General features: G+C 48.5%; 1 protein-coding gene across 3 annotated transcripts in view; it reads left to right on the top strand.

Moving 5' to 3' along the window:
• Positions 1-15149, top strand: part of LOC141102610 (inositol 1,4,5-trisphosphate-gated calcium channel ITPR1) — a gene marked incomplete at its 5' end in the record, with an annotated part of 103394 nt that overhangs the window by 62495 nt on the left and 25750 nt on the right. For all 3 annotated transcript variants that reach the window (XM_073591513.1, XM_073591514.1, XM_073591515.1), the window contains 2 exon segments: positions 11719-11814; positions 13305-13427. In XM_073591513.1, the coding sequence (XP_073447614.1) occupies positions 11719-11814; positions 13305-13427 (219 nt within the window).

Below are 15149 nucleotides of genomic sequence, written 5' to 3' on the forward strand. Positions count from 1 at the left end.
CGCTGATACAATGTTACTAATTAACTCATTTCACTCATAATATTCCTGGGAGTAAATGTTACATTCCATTGACATTGTTCTCTATAACCACATGGAGCTCTTCACATAATATACCCATCACCCCCCCCATAATATACCCATCACCCCCCCATAATATACCCATCACCCCCCCATAATATACCCATCACCCCCCCCATAATATACCCATCACCCCCCCATAATATACCCATCACCCCCCCCATAATATACCCATCACCCCCCCCCTCATAATATACCCATCACCCCCCCCCATAATATACCCATCACCCCCCCCCCCATAATATACCCATCATCCCCCCCCCATAATATACCCATCACCCCCCCCCCATAATATACCCATCATCCCCCCCCCATAATATACCCATCACCCCCCCCCCCATAATATACCCATCATCCCCCCCCATAATATACCCATCACCCCCCCCATAATATACCCATCACCCCCCCATAATATACCCATCACCCCCCCATAATATACCCATCACCCCCCCCATAATATACCCATCACCCCCCCCCCCATAATATACCCATCACCCCCCCCCTCATAATATACCCATCACCCCCCCCCATAATATACCCATCACCCCCCCCCCCATAATATACCCATCACCCCCCCCCCCATAATATACCCATCATCCCCCCCCCATAATATACCCATCATCCCCCCCCCATAATATACCCATCATCCCCCCCCCATAATATACCCATCACCCCCCCCCCCATAATATACCCATCATCCCCCCCCATAATATACCCATCACCCCCCTAACACATATAATAAACCCATCACCCCCCCCCAATAATATACCCGTCACCCCCCCCCCCCCCAATAATATACCCATCACCCCCCTAACTCATATAATAAACCCATCACCCCCCCACATATAATATACCCATCACCCCCCCCCCCCCAATAATATACCCATCACCCCCCCCCCCCAATAATATACCCATCACCCCCCCCGTAATATACCCATCACCCCCCCCCCTCCGTAATATACCCATCACCCCCCCCCCTCCGTAATATACCCATCACCCCCCCCCTCCGTAATATACCCATCACCCCCCCCCCCTCCGTAATATACCCATCACCCCCCCCCTCCGTAATATACCCATCACCCCCCCTCCCCCATAATATACCCATCATCCCCCCCCCCATAATATACCCATCAACCCCCCCCCATAATATACCCATCACCCCCCCCCCCATAATATACCCATCACCCCCCCCCCATAATATACCCATCACCCCCCCCCCCCCATAATATACCCATCACCCCCCCCCCCCATAATATACCCATCACCCCCCCCCCCCATAATATACCCATCATCCCCCCCCCATAATATACCCATCATCCCCCCCCATAATATACCCATCATCCCCCCCCCCCATAATATACCCATCATCCCCCCCATAATATACCCATCCCCCCCCCCATAATATACCCATCACCCCCCTAACACATATAATAAACCCATCACCCCCCCCCCAATAATATACCCGTCACCCCCCCCCCCAATAATATACCCATCACCCCCCTAACTCATATAATAAACCCATCACCCCCCCACATATAATATACCCATCACCCCCCCCCCCAATAATATACCCATCACCCCCCCCCCCCAATAATATACCCATCACCCCCCCCCCCAATAATATACCCATCACCCCCCCCGTAATATACCCATCACCCCCCCCCGTAATATACCCATCACCCCCCCCCTCGTAATATACCCATCACCCCCCCCCATAATATACCCATCACCCCCCCCCCCCCCATAATATACCCATCACCCCCCCCCATAATATACCCATCACCCCCCCCATAATATACCCATCACCCCCCCCCCAATATACCCATCACCCCCCCCCCCCCCCAATATACCCATCACCCCCCCCCCCCCAATATACCCATCACCCCCCCCAATATACCCATCACCCCCCCCCCCCATAATATACCCATCACCCCCCTAACACATATAATAAACCCATCACCCCCCCCCCCCATAATATACCCATCACCCCCCTAACACATATAATAAACCCATCACCCCCCCCCCCACATATAATATACCCATCACCCCCCCCCCCCACATATAATATACCCATCATCTCTCCCCCCCCCCCCCCCCCACATAATATACCCATCTCCCCCCCCCCCCCCCCCACATAATAGACGCATCATCTCTCTCCCCCCCCCCCCCCCCACATAATATACCCATCTCCCCCCCCCACCCCCCAAATAATAGACGCATCATCCCCCTCCCACAGCTCTGCTCTCTCTTGTTGTGCAGGGGGGGCTGGTCTGGTCTCTGCCCCTTCAATTTTTCTGTAGTGGGTAGAGCCTGCTTGGCCCCTCCCACAGCTCTGCTCCCTGCTATGTACAGCCCAGTGATGTCACAGCTATTCTTTACAAGGTAATATCCAGGTTTGTCATCTCACGGAAAATGAAAAGAGTATGGCACAACTGCAAACCTACCAAGACATGGCCGTCCACCTAAACTGACCGGCCGGGCAAGGAGAGCATTCATCAGAGAAGAGCCAAGAGGTCCATGGTAACTCTGGAGGAGCTGCAGAGATCCACAGCTCAGGTGGGAGAATCTGTCCACAGGACAACTATTAGTCGTGTTCTCCACAAATCTGCCCTTTATGGAAGAGTGACAAGAAGAAAGACATTGGTGAAAGAAAGTCATAAGAAGTCCTGTTTGTAGTTTGTGAGAAGCCATGTGGAGGACACAGCAAACATGTGGAAGAAGGTGCTCTGGTCACATGAGACCAAAATTCAACTTTATGGCCTAAAAGTAAAACGCTATGTCTGGGGAAAACTAACACTGCACATCACCCTGAACACACCATCCCCACCGTGAAACATGGTGGTGGCAGCATCATGTGGTGGGGATGGTTTTCTTCAGCAGGGACAGGGAAGCTGGTCAGAGTTGATGGGAAGATGGATGGAGACAAATACAGGACAATCTTAGAAGAAAACCTGTTAGAGTCTACAAAAGACTTGAGACTGGGGCGGAGGTTCACCTTCCAGCAGGACAACGACCCGAAACATCCAGCCAGAGCTACAATGGAATGGTTTAGATCAAAGCATATTCATGTGTTAGAATGGCCAAGTCACAGTCCAGACCTAAATCACATTGAGAATCTGTGGCAAGACTTGAAAATTGCTGTTCACAGACGCTCTCCATCCAATCTGACAGAACTTGAGATATTTTACAAAGAAGAATGGGCAGAAATGTCCTCTCTAGATGTGCAAAGCTGGTAGAGACATCCCCAAAAAGACTTGTAGAGAAAGGGGGTTCTACAAAGTATTGACTCCGGGGGGCGCCATACAAATGCCCCTCCCCCACACTTTTCACATATTTATTTGTATCATTTATCATTTTCCTTCCACTTCACAATTATGTGACACTTTGTGTTGGTCTATCACATAAAATCCCAATAAAATACATTATTTTTGTTTGTAACATGACAACATGTGGGAGATTTCAAGGGGTATGAATACTTTTTCCCGGCACTGTGAGCACTCGGCATTGCCGGACACCAAACTGGGAACTTTAAGTGATCTGTGAAATCCTGAAGCTGCCAAAGATTTGTTACTGAACAGGAAGTACAGCTCCTGGCACATGGCGTCGGTTATGTAACCACATAACAATACCTCTCAAAGAGACGTTTGTTAATTCTCCGGGGGGGAGGAGCCACACATGCATCCTCCGGGGGGGGGGGCCACACATGAGTCCTCCGGGGGGGGAGGAGCCACACATGAGTCCTCCGGGGGGGGTGAGCCACACATGAGTCCTCCGGGGGGGGGGAGCCACACATGCATCCTCTGGGGGGGGGGGCCACACATGAGTCCTCCGGGGGGGAGGAGCCACACATGAGTCCTCCGGGGGGGGGGGAGCCACACATGAGTCCTCCGCGGGGGAGGAGCCACACATTGTCGCTGCAAATGCTTTGCTGGAAGGACTTACAGGAAAGTTGTGTTGTTGTGTCTGAGAATCCGCAGTCATGTCACGTGACCGGTATTTCATCTTCATTGGTATGAATTCCAATCAGCGGCTTTCACTCATTCTTCATTCTTAGAGAGGACCTGTCATCAATCCCGCTTTCTGATCTCCCCTCCAGGAGGACGGCGCCATCTTTGTTCAGGCATCTTCCAGGGTCACCATCTACTTCCTGGACTGAGATGCCATCCGGATTATCCGCTTCATGGATTGGTTGGAATTGGTCAGCTAAAGGGGACTTAAAGCGGAGCTCCACCCACACTTTTCACTCCTCCCCATGCAACACTAATGTGCATCCTTAAAATTAATTGACAATTTATTTTTTTTATTTTTTCTGTTCACCTACCCGATTTATGCCTATATCTAATTTCAGTTCCTCCTCTAGGGGGCCACGGCGCCTGTGCGTCATTTCCGGTTTTGCATTGGCTCTTGGGAGATCTTGGTCAGCTTGGCGTCTATATGGAAATTCTTGGCCAGCTTGGCTTTGCACTAAAAATGGCTCCAGTAACATTTAACATTGGCGTCTATGGAAATTCTTGGTCGGCTTGGCTTAGCCGTGCCATGCTGACCAAAATTGCACTGCACGTGTGCGAGATCGGCAGGTGCGTGCTGGGTAGGCAACATGCACAGAATCCAGGAAAGAGCACACTGTGGCTTCAGGTGCCCACACTGGAGATGGCCGCCCTGTGCAGGAACTTCATAAAGTAAGGAAAGGATGCTGCACAGATAGAGAACTGGTCAAACCTTTGTTACATTGTACGAGGCATGACTAGGGGTGTTATTATCTTCAGTCATATTTCGGCCGGAACTCCACTTTAAGGAGGAACTCCACCTTTCTGCACTTCAGTTCCCTATTGTGTTGGTGAGGTCCATGTAGATGGGTGGAGTGATGTCTGGCCAGTGCTAAAAAGGATCGCTAAAAGTAACCAGTCCAGATTTTATCCATATTCTGGTGAAAACAAGAATTTGGAATCCTCACCACATTAAGCTTCCCGATTTTTGTCCTTCCACAATATGTCCAGGCGGGGGCCAAAGTCCAGGAGCCGCTTCACTCTCCATGTAGTACATGGCAAAGGAAGGGGCCACACACATTATATCCCTCCATGCTAGGTTTGCCATGAACGCATTTCACCTACCTTATGCTATGAACGCGTTTCACCTACCTTATGCCATGAACGCGTTTCACCTACCTTATGCCATGAACGCGTTTAACTGACCTTATGCTATGAACTATATAAGCTTGGATGGGTGAAATGCGTTAGCGCCATACTAATGAATGTTTTGGCCAACATGAATTTGGGAAAACAAAAATTCAAAATCCTCACTACTATCTCAACAATGCAGCCAGCCGGGTGCCAAAATCCAGGGAGCTCCTCCCACTTTCCAGGCAGTACACACCCCAACAAAGAAAGGGGCCAAAGTGCGATGACATCACAAAGGTTTGACAGGCAGCACAAACTACGTCCCTCTAATGCATTCCACTCATCCTAAAATATATCTCTACAACTGAACCCAGATGGGCGAAACGCATTTAGAGGAGGCCCTAGGGTAGAAGAATATAGAGTGTCCTGCATATCAAACTGTTGACAGTTTTGATGTCATTGGGGTGCAGCCCCCTTTGTTCGTTGTGGGGTGGTGAAAACAAACTATAACGCGTTTTGGGGGGCTTCTCTGCTCCAGCTTTGTCAAAGCTTAGAAAATCGAGAAGCTGAACGGTAACTTCGCCAGCGGTGGGGGTTCTGGGCACGTGGCATGGGGGTTGTTTAATTTGCCAGTTCTGAAGCTTTTCTTTTGGGGGGGGGGGCACATTGGGTTCTAGAAGAGCCTCATCTAATGCATTAGTAGGGAGAATCCCCCCCCCCCCCCGGACGATGGTCCACCGCTCACAAACCTATCTCTGTTAGAATTTTGATTGTTTTTTTTTTTTTTTTTTTTTTCAGAACCGACGCACTTCAACCAATTTGTAGATTTGAATAGGAATGTGCTTCCTTATCGCTCTGGAAATCACCTGAGAGTCGCTCGGGGCTGAGCTGCATTCCTCTTATGGGGTGGAGGGGCGCATTCTGAGTCCCTTCCCAGCCTCGGAGGGGCAGTTTACCAGATGTCAGGGTCACACACATTTTTTATTTTTTCCTTTGCCCGAAGGTGCCATGAAGAGTGTGAAGTGACTAAAGTGACAGTTGTGTACATTGGGACGGGCGCACAATATCTGCTCAGGGCAACGGGCGCTCCTAAAATGACTAATGGAGATGTCGGGGGTATCATACTGCTGAGTCATAGCCCCCCCCTATTGTTGAGACTTGGGGCAGCGTGGCATGAAGTGGGAATGGGGGGTGCTTGGCATCAGGGCGATGGCTTATTACCAGGGCTGGGACAAGGGGGGTGGGCAGGAGGGGAAGGCGCCCTGGGTGTAGTGGTTAAGGGTTGGGCAGGTCTGCTCTGACCGTCACTCCGCACTCCAGGATGTCCACTCTCCACCCACAGCAGACATCAGAATCGCACCGTGCACAGGCAACTACCTTCTAGCTGCTAGAAAGAAAGCCATTGGCCAGAGTTGTGGGTTGTGGGAGGGTTTACGTCACTGTGACGTCTCTATCACTTCCTGTCATGGTGACTCCCCTTCTTCCAAACCTGTGGACGGGGTATAGTCTTCAACTAGCGGCTCATTCATCCCTATAAATTTTTTTCACTTTTTTTTTTTTGGGGTGGATGTGGACAGGGGGCCGGTACAAGGGGTGGGCAGGAGGGGAGGGCGCCCCAGGCACAGCAATGGGAGGGCGACCTCCCTCACCACACGCTCCAGTGGCAGGCAACCATTAAGCAAGCAATTGGTTGCGCATGTGCAGTGCACACTCCATGCCGACTGTGGGCAGCTGGAGAAAGTGGGAAGAAAACGGGCACAAGGGTGCTGCACCCGTTCTGTGCATTATGAGCGGACTGCAGATCCTTGTCCTGGGCACTGGGAGCGCCTGTCCTGGTAAAGGCCGATACCTACCGCTTCAAGGGACACTCCCTGTGCCCGTGTGTTCTTCATTGTGAACCTAAGAGTTCTGTGAATACGAGGAATTGACTGTATTTATTACCACTTCCCGACCGGCGACTTACCGGTACGTTGTTGGACTTCTATTGGTTATACCGCGATGTGTAGCTGTGGGCGTCGCCCGCTATTGTTTAGACCCGGCGGTCGGCTCGCTTGTAAAAGCAATTCAAGCGGTGAACGAGCCACTGGATTGCTTTTACAAGCAGTTGGAGGGGAACCCCCCCCTTTTTTTGTGGCTTTCTCAGGCACTCCCTTCCCACTGGGAGACCCGCGGGGCCAGCCGGCACTTCCGTCACCAGAACACAGCCGGGAGTATGATAACCCGGAACCATGACCTGACCTCACTTCCAGGAAGACAATTTGTGGAAACCACAAAGACACTTCCATGAGGACAAGTCGGTGATGAAGGTATACATTTTTATTAACAACTATCCAAAAGATTAAACATGCTACATTTAATTGTATAGATTCACTTCCGGGTTCCCCAGATGTAATTGGCGCCGTTATTTAAAAATCAAAAGCTTCCGATCTCACCGATCCCATCGTTTTAAATGACTTTAAGGGTTGAGGAGGGATTTGGGATCTTTTAGACCCCAGATCTCTCCATAAAGAGGACCCGTCACCTTCTATTACTGTCACATGGGATGTTTACATTCATTATAGACCCCAGATCTCTCCATAAAGAGGACCTGTCACCTCCTATTACTGTCACATGGGATGTTTACATTCATTATAGACCCCAGATCTCTCCATAAAGAGGACCTGTCACCTCCTATTACTGTCACATGGGATGTTTACATTCATTATAGACCCCAGATCTCTCCATAAAGAGGACCTGTCACCCCCTATTACTGTCACATGGGATGTTTACATTCATTATAGATCCCAGATCTCTCCATAAAGAGGACCTGTCACCTCCTATTACTGTCACATGGGATGTTTACACTCATTATAGACCCCAGATCTCTCCATAAAGAGGACCTGTCACCTCCTATTACTGTCACATGGGATGTTTACATTCATTATAGACCCCAGATCTCTCCATAAAGAGGACCTGTCACCTCCTATTACTGTCACATGGGATGTTTACATTCATTATAGACCCCAGATCTCTCCATAAAGAGGACCTGTCACCTCCTATTACTGTCACATGGGATGTTTACATTCATTATAGACCCCAGATCTCTCCATAAAGAGGACCTGTCACCTCCTATTACTGTCACATGGGATGTTTACATTCATTATAGACCCCAGATCTCTCCATAAAGAGGACCTGTCACCTCCTATTACTGTCACATGGGATGTTTACATTCATTATAGACCCCAGATCTCTCCATAAAGAGGACCCGTCACCGTCTATTACTGTCACATGGGATGTTTACATTCATTATAGACCCCGGATCTCTCCATAAAGAGGACCTGTCACCTCCTATTACTGTCACATGGGATGTTTACATTCATTATAGACCCCGGATCTCTCCATAAAGAGGACCTGTCACCTCCTATTACTGTCACATGGGATGTTTACATTCATTATAGACCCCAGATCTCTCCATAAAGAGGACCTGTCACCGTCTATTACTGTCACATGGGATGTTTACATTCATTATAGACCCCAGATCTCTCCATAAAGAGGACCTGTCACCTCCTATTACTGTCACATGGGATGTTTACATTCATTATAGACCCCAGATCTCTCCATAAAGAGGACCTGTCACCTCCTATTACTGTCACATGGGATGTTTACATTCATTATAGACCCCAGATCTCTCCATAAAGAGGACCCGTCACCGTCTATTACTGTCACATGGGATGTTTACATTCATTATAGACCCCGGATCTCTCCATAAAGAGGACCTGTCACCTCCTATTACTGTCACATGGGATGTTTACATTCATTATAGACCCCGGATCTCTCCATAAAGAGGACCTGTCACCTCCTATTACTGTCACATGGGATGTTTACATTCATTATAGACCCCAGATCTCTCCATAAAGAGGACCTGTCACCGTCTATTACTGTCACATGGGATGTTTACATTCATTATAGACCCCAGATCTCTCCATAAAGAGGACCTGTCACCTCCTATTACTGTCACATGGGATGTTTACATTCATTATAGACCCCAGATCTCTCCATAAAGAGGACCTGTCACCTCCTATTACTGTCACATGGGATGTTTACATTCATTATAGACCCCAGATCTCTCCATAAAGAGGACCTGTCACCTCCTATTACTGTCACATGGGATGTTTACATTCATTATAGACCCCAGATCTCTCCATAAAGAGGACCTGTCACCTCCTATTACTGTCACATGGGATGTTTACATTCATTATAGACCCCAGATCTCTCCATAAAGAGGACCTGTCACCTCCTATTACTGTCACATGGGATGTTTACATTCATTATAGACCCCAGATCTCTCCATAAAGAGGACCCGTCACCGTCTATTACTGTCACATGGGATGTTTACATTCATTATAGACCCCGGATCTCTCCATAAAGAGGACCTGTCACCTCCTATTACTGTCACATGGGATGTTTACATTCATTATAGACCCCGGATCTCTCCATAAAGAGGACCTGTCACCTCCTATTACTGTCACATGGGATGTTTACATTCATTATAGACCCCAGATCTCTCCATAAAGAGGACCTGTCACCTCCTATTACTGTCACATGGGATGTTTACATTCATTATAGACCCCAGATCTCTCCATAAAGAGGACCTGTCACCTCCTATTACTGTCACATGGGATGTTTACATTCATTATAGACCCCAGATCTCTCCATAAAGAGGACCTGTCACCGTCTATTACTGTCACATGGGATGTTTACATTCATTATAGACCCCAGATCTCTCCATAAAGAGGACCTGTCACCGCCTATTACTGTCACATGGGATGTTTACATTCATTATAGACCCCAGATCTCTCCATAAAGAGGACCTGTCACCTCCTATTACTGTCACATGGAATGTTTACATTCATTATAGACCCCAGATCTCTCCATAAAGAGGACCTGTCACCTCCTATTACTGTCACAGGGGATGTTTACAACAATCATCCCACACATGTGAGGTATCCCCACGAATGTCATATCATAGGTGGTCATTTGTCTACACCAGACCTACTCTGTACATCTAAAGTGGTAACCAGTAAAGGCTTTTAAAGTGTCATATGTTGATAGTAAAATTTACGTAGTTTGTCACCATTGCGCGGGCATACGCAATTTTAAACGTGACATGTTTGGTATCCCTTTACTCGACATGACATTTTTTTTTTTTTTTTTTTTTTTCATTAAAATTCAAAAGTGTATTTTCCCCCAAAAAAATTGCATTTGAAAAACCGCTGCACAAATACCGTGTTACATAAAAATTTGCAACGCCCACCAATTTATTCTCCAGACCTCTAAGAAAAAAAAAAAAGTTTGGGTGTTCGAAGTAATATTTTAGCAAAAATTACAGATTTTTACATGTAAACAAAAGCGTCAGAAAAGGCCGAGCCTGGAAGTGGGTGAGGAAAATTCCTTTAATTCTTGTACAGTGCAGCAGGATGGGGTCATGGGGTGCCTAGGCACCATAGCAGTGACTGCTTCCTGTGTATTATTTATTGTGTGCAATGAATTTGTTCTGCTCTGTTTTCTGGTTACATCACATTTCTAATGCGGAAGGGAAGTTTTTTCCCAGGAAAATTGTATTCCACTTCCAGTGTTGATCATTCCACACTTGTCTCCCTTCAGTCTTGCAGAGGTGTACCGGCTCCTCCCCTTCAGTCTTGCACAGGTGTACCGGCTCCTCCCCTTCAGTCTTGCACAGGTGTACCGGCTCCTCCCCTTCAGTCTTGCACAGGTGTACCGGCTCCTCCCCTTCAGTCTTGCACAGGTGTACCGGCTCCTCCCCTTCAGTCTTGCACAGGTGTACTGGCTCCTCCCCTTCAGTCTTGCAGAGGTGTACCGGCTCCTCCCCTTCAGTCTTGCACAGGTGTACCGGCTCCTCCCCTTCAGTCTTGCACAGGTGTACCGGCTCCTCCCCTTCAGTCTTGCACAGGTGTACCGGCTCCTCCCCTTCGGTCTTGCACAGGTGTACCGGCTCCTCCCCTTCAGTCTTGCACAGGTGTACCGGCTCCTCCCCTTCAGTCTTGCACAGGTGTACCGGCTCCTCCCCTTCGGTCTTGCACAGGTGTACCGGCTCCTCCCCTTCGGTCTTGCACAGGTGTACCGGCTCCTCCCCTTCGGTCTTGCACAGGTGTACCGGCTCCTCCCCTTCGGTCTTGCACAGGTGTACCGGCTCCTCCCCTTTGGTCTTGCACAGGTGTACCGGCTCCTCCCCTTCGGTCTTGCACAGGTGTATCGGCTCCTCTCCTGGAATAAAACAACTTCCTTTGTCACTGCACACTGTCTGTGTATTAGAAGCCCCGCCCCATTTCCTGGCTGGAGGACATCCGGCATCATCTAGCTCCTTCCTCCCCAGCCTGACAGCCCCAGGCTCCACCCCTTTCATTGGATTTCAGTTCTTCCAATCACGGAGGCTCAGCGTCACATGTCCGCGGCTTCCTGAGACAGGTTTTTTTTTTAAATTTTGCTCTCGTGCTGCTCGATTTAATGTTGTTTTTCTCCGCAGAATAACGCTTCCAAGCTGCTTCTCGCTATCATGGAAAGCCGACACGACAGCGAGAACGCCGAGCGCATTCTGTACAATATGAGGCCGAAAGAGCTGGTGAGTTTTGGGAATGGAGGTGGGGGGGGGGGGGGGGGAATCACCTTCTTCCCAGGAAGAATATCTCTGTACAGTAATTGGTCTCTATATTGGGGGGCGGAGCAAAGTTTCCCTTTTCTCTGGGATCGTTGATGTTGGAAGATCTTCCTTCCAGGCCAACAACTTTTCCTAGGAAGTCCCTATTTTTGGGTGGATTGCTGAGAACCCGTAACTGGCGGAGAGAGGGGGCTGCTCCATTCATCTAATGCTGACACAGCGGGTTGTGCAATGCAAGCCATAAAATCCCCCCACATAGGCTCTACAAAGAGGACCTGTCTAACTGGTTTCTACTTTCAAATTACAAGTTTTAATTGCCTTTGCAACATATGAATATAAACTATCAACGCAAGTGTGGTTGGCTGTCATCGTGCCTGGCGTTCAATGTTGGCATCATAAACCAGCAGGTGGGGGGGTGTAAAATAGGGGTCCTAGAGGGGCATCATAAGCCAGCAGGTGGGGGGGTGTAAAATAGGGGTCCTAGAGGGGCATCATAAGCCAGCAGGTGGGGGGGTGTAAAATAGGGGTCCTAGGGGGCATCATAAGCCAGCAGGTGGGGGGTGTAAAATAGGGGTCCTAGAGGGGCATCATAAGCCAGCAGGTGGGGGGGTGTAAAATAGGGGTCCTAGGGGGCATCATAAACCAGCAGGTGGGGGGGGGTGTAAATTAGGGGTCCTAGGGGGCATCATAAACTAGCAGGTGGGGGTGTATAATAGGGGTCCTAGGGGGCATCATAAACCAGTGGGTGGGGGGGGTGTAAATTAGGGGTCCTAGGGGGCATCATAAACTAGCAGGTGGGGGGTGTAAAATAGGGGTCCTAGGGGGCATCATAAACCAGCAGGTGGGGGGGTGTAAATTAGGGGTCCTAGGGGGCATCATAAACCAGCAGGTGGGGGGGTAATGTATTCTGCTACATGCCCATGGTAAAAAAACAAATAATCCCAATAAGTGTATGTGTATAATATATATAATCAGAAAACATTTATATATATATATATATATATATATATATATATATATATATATATATATATATATATATATATTATTATATTATATTATATTATATTTTTTTTCAGTGACGCATGACCTTGCAATTACCAGTTGGCACAGCAATGAATGTCCCGGTCATGAAGGGGGTAAAGTTTATGGGGAGCTGAAGGGGTTAATTATGATTTTTGGCTCCCGTTGTTAAAGGTTCAGTCATACTGGTGTTATAAATGGATTTTATTGAATGGATACAATGTACATAGAGACAGGACAGGATCTGATACATTGTACATCACTTATGTAACGAATGTATTGAATGTAGGAGATGCGATCACTTATGTAATGTATCGAACGTACATTAGAGGACGTTGTCTGTTAGCGGGATTATCTCCCTTGGCGAGGTGACAGATCATTGGACGATCGATGTTTTTAAGAACGCTGTTCTGTTTTTTTCCCTCATCCAGGTGGAGGTGATAAAGAAGGCTTATCTTCAGGGTGAGGTGGAGTTCGAAGAGGGGGAGAGCTGTGAGGATCACGCCGCCTCCCCCCGCAATGTGGGGCACAACATTTACATCCTGGCACATCAGGTGGGTTCTTTACATAAGGACACGCGGTGTCGGCGTGTTATGTAACGTTCGCACAGCGTGAGGCTGTCCTCGCCATGGACACGGTGTTCCTCGTATCATAGGGCTGGGGGCGTGCCAGATCTCCGCATATGTGCCCGCTGCACGCCTCAGACGGCAGTGGAGTGCCGGGTTCAGTTTCCAGGCTGGGCACGGCGCCAGGCCGCCTCGGATAACAGGAACTGCGCTACGCTTAGTGAGAACTAAAAGTCATTCAGAAGGTTTTATTTTCAGTTGATGACAAAAATCCCCTTTCCGTGGTGTGTGCGTGATTTTCACCGCTTCCATATTCTGAGTACCCCGCCTTAAAGGGAACTTCTGATAAATAAACTGTGGGGGGAGGGGGGGGGGGTTATTCTCTGGAAATGCTGCTCACCTGGCTGCCTTTTGACTTCAGTGCTTTGAGGTGCCGACCCCGAACCAGAGCGGGGCGTTCTCTGACAACTGCGTGCTTGTCCTTGGAGCGCAAAGTACTGACGCTTTCTGGATGACAGCCAGGTAGAATGCTCAGGCCCCATTTACATCTCCGCGTTCCCGCGCGTTTTTCACGCCTTAACGCACATTCCAGGTAGGGCAGACTTATGGGCAGCAAAATGCCCTAAAGAAGCACTTTTTTGGTGTGTTCGCAGCATGACAAAATGCGCAGCAAATGTGCTTCCGCTACCCATGCTTGGGACACCATTAACATTTAATGGCAAAACGCGTACGATGCGCGTTAGAAGGGCGTTTCTGAAACCTGTAGATACAAAACGGGGCCACAGAGGATTTTATTGCAGCAATGCTTTGCTGATTATTAATTACAATAATTTACAGCTGGCATGTTACTTTTTTTTTTTTTTTTAAGTTGAAAGCTCGTTACTTCACAAACGCATCAGCACATTACGCATGCGCTTTGGTGTAAATGAGCTCTTAACCACTTGCCGACCAGCCGCCGTCATTATACCGCAGCAGGTCGGTTCATTCCCGCGAATCATTTCTGTACATTGGCTCCTTTTAACAGCCACAATAGGCGCGTGCCACCGGAGGCGCAGGACCTGATGCCGGCGGTTGCGAGGTCCGTCGGCCACCCGCGATCACGACAAAGAGCCAGAACGGGGATCTGTCAATGTAAACAGATCCCCGTTCTGACAGGTAAGTGGAGAGATGTGCTGTTCCTAGTGATTGGGAACAGCGATCTCTCTCCTCTTCCAGTCAGTCCCCTCCCCCCACAGTTAGAAACACCTCCCTAGGGAACACATTTAACCCCTTGATCGCCCCCCTAGTGTTAACCCCTTCCCTGCCAGTTACATGTAAACAGTAATCGGTGGCTATTTTTAAGCTCTGATCACTGTATAAATGTCAATGGTCCCAAAAATGTGTCTGATCTGTCTGCTGCAATGTCACAGTCCCGCTAAAAATCGCAGATCACCGCCAGTACTAGTTTAAAAATAATAATGCCATAAATATATTCCCTATTTTGTAGACACGATAACTTTTTTGCACAATCCAATCAATATACGCTTATTGCAATGTTTTTGGTTAAAAAAAAATGTAGAAGAATACATATTGTCCTAAACTGAGGAAGAAATTTAATTTTTTTAAATATTTTCTTAGAGAGCTCCTTCTCCAGTTCAAACCACCTCACAATCGATCTCTCCCCGCCATTGTTAATCTCTGAAGTTGGGTAATGGCCTTGCTATAGGTGTA

This window comes from Aquarana catesbeiana, linkage group LG07 (genome assembly GCF_042186555.1).
Source record: "Aquarana catesbeiana isolate 2022-GZ linkage group LG07, ASM4218655v1, whole genome shotgun sequence".
NCBI classification, from domain to species: Eukaryota; Metazoa; Chordata; class Amphibia; order Anura; family Ranidae; genus Aquarana; species Aquarana catesbeiana.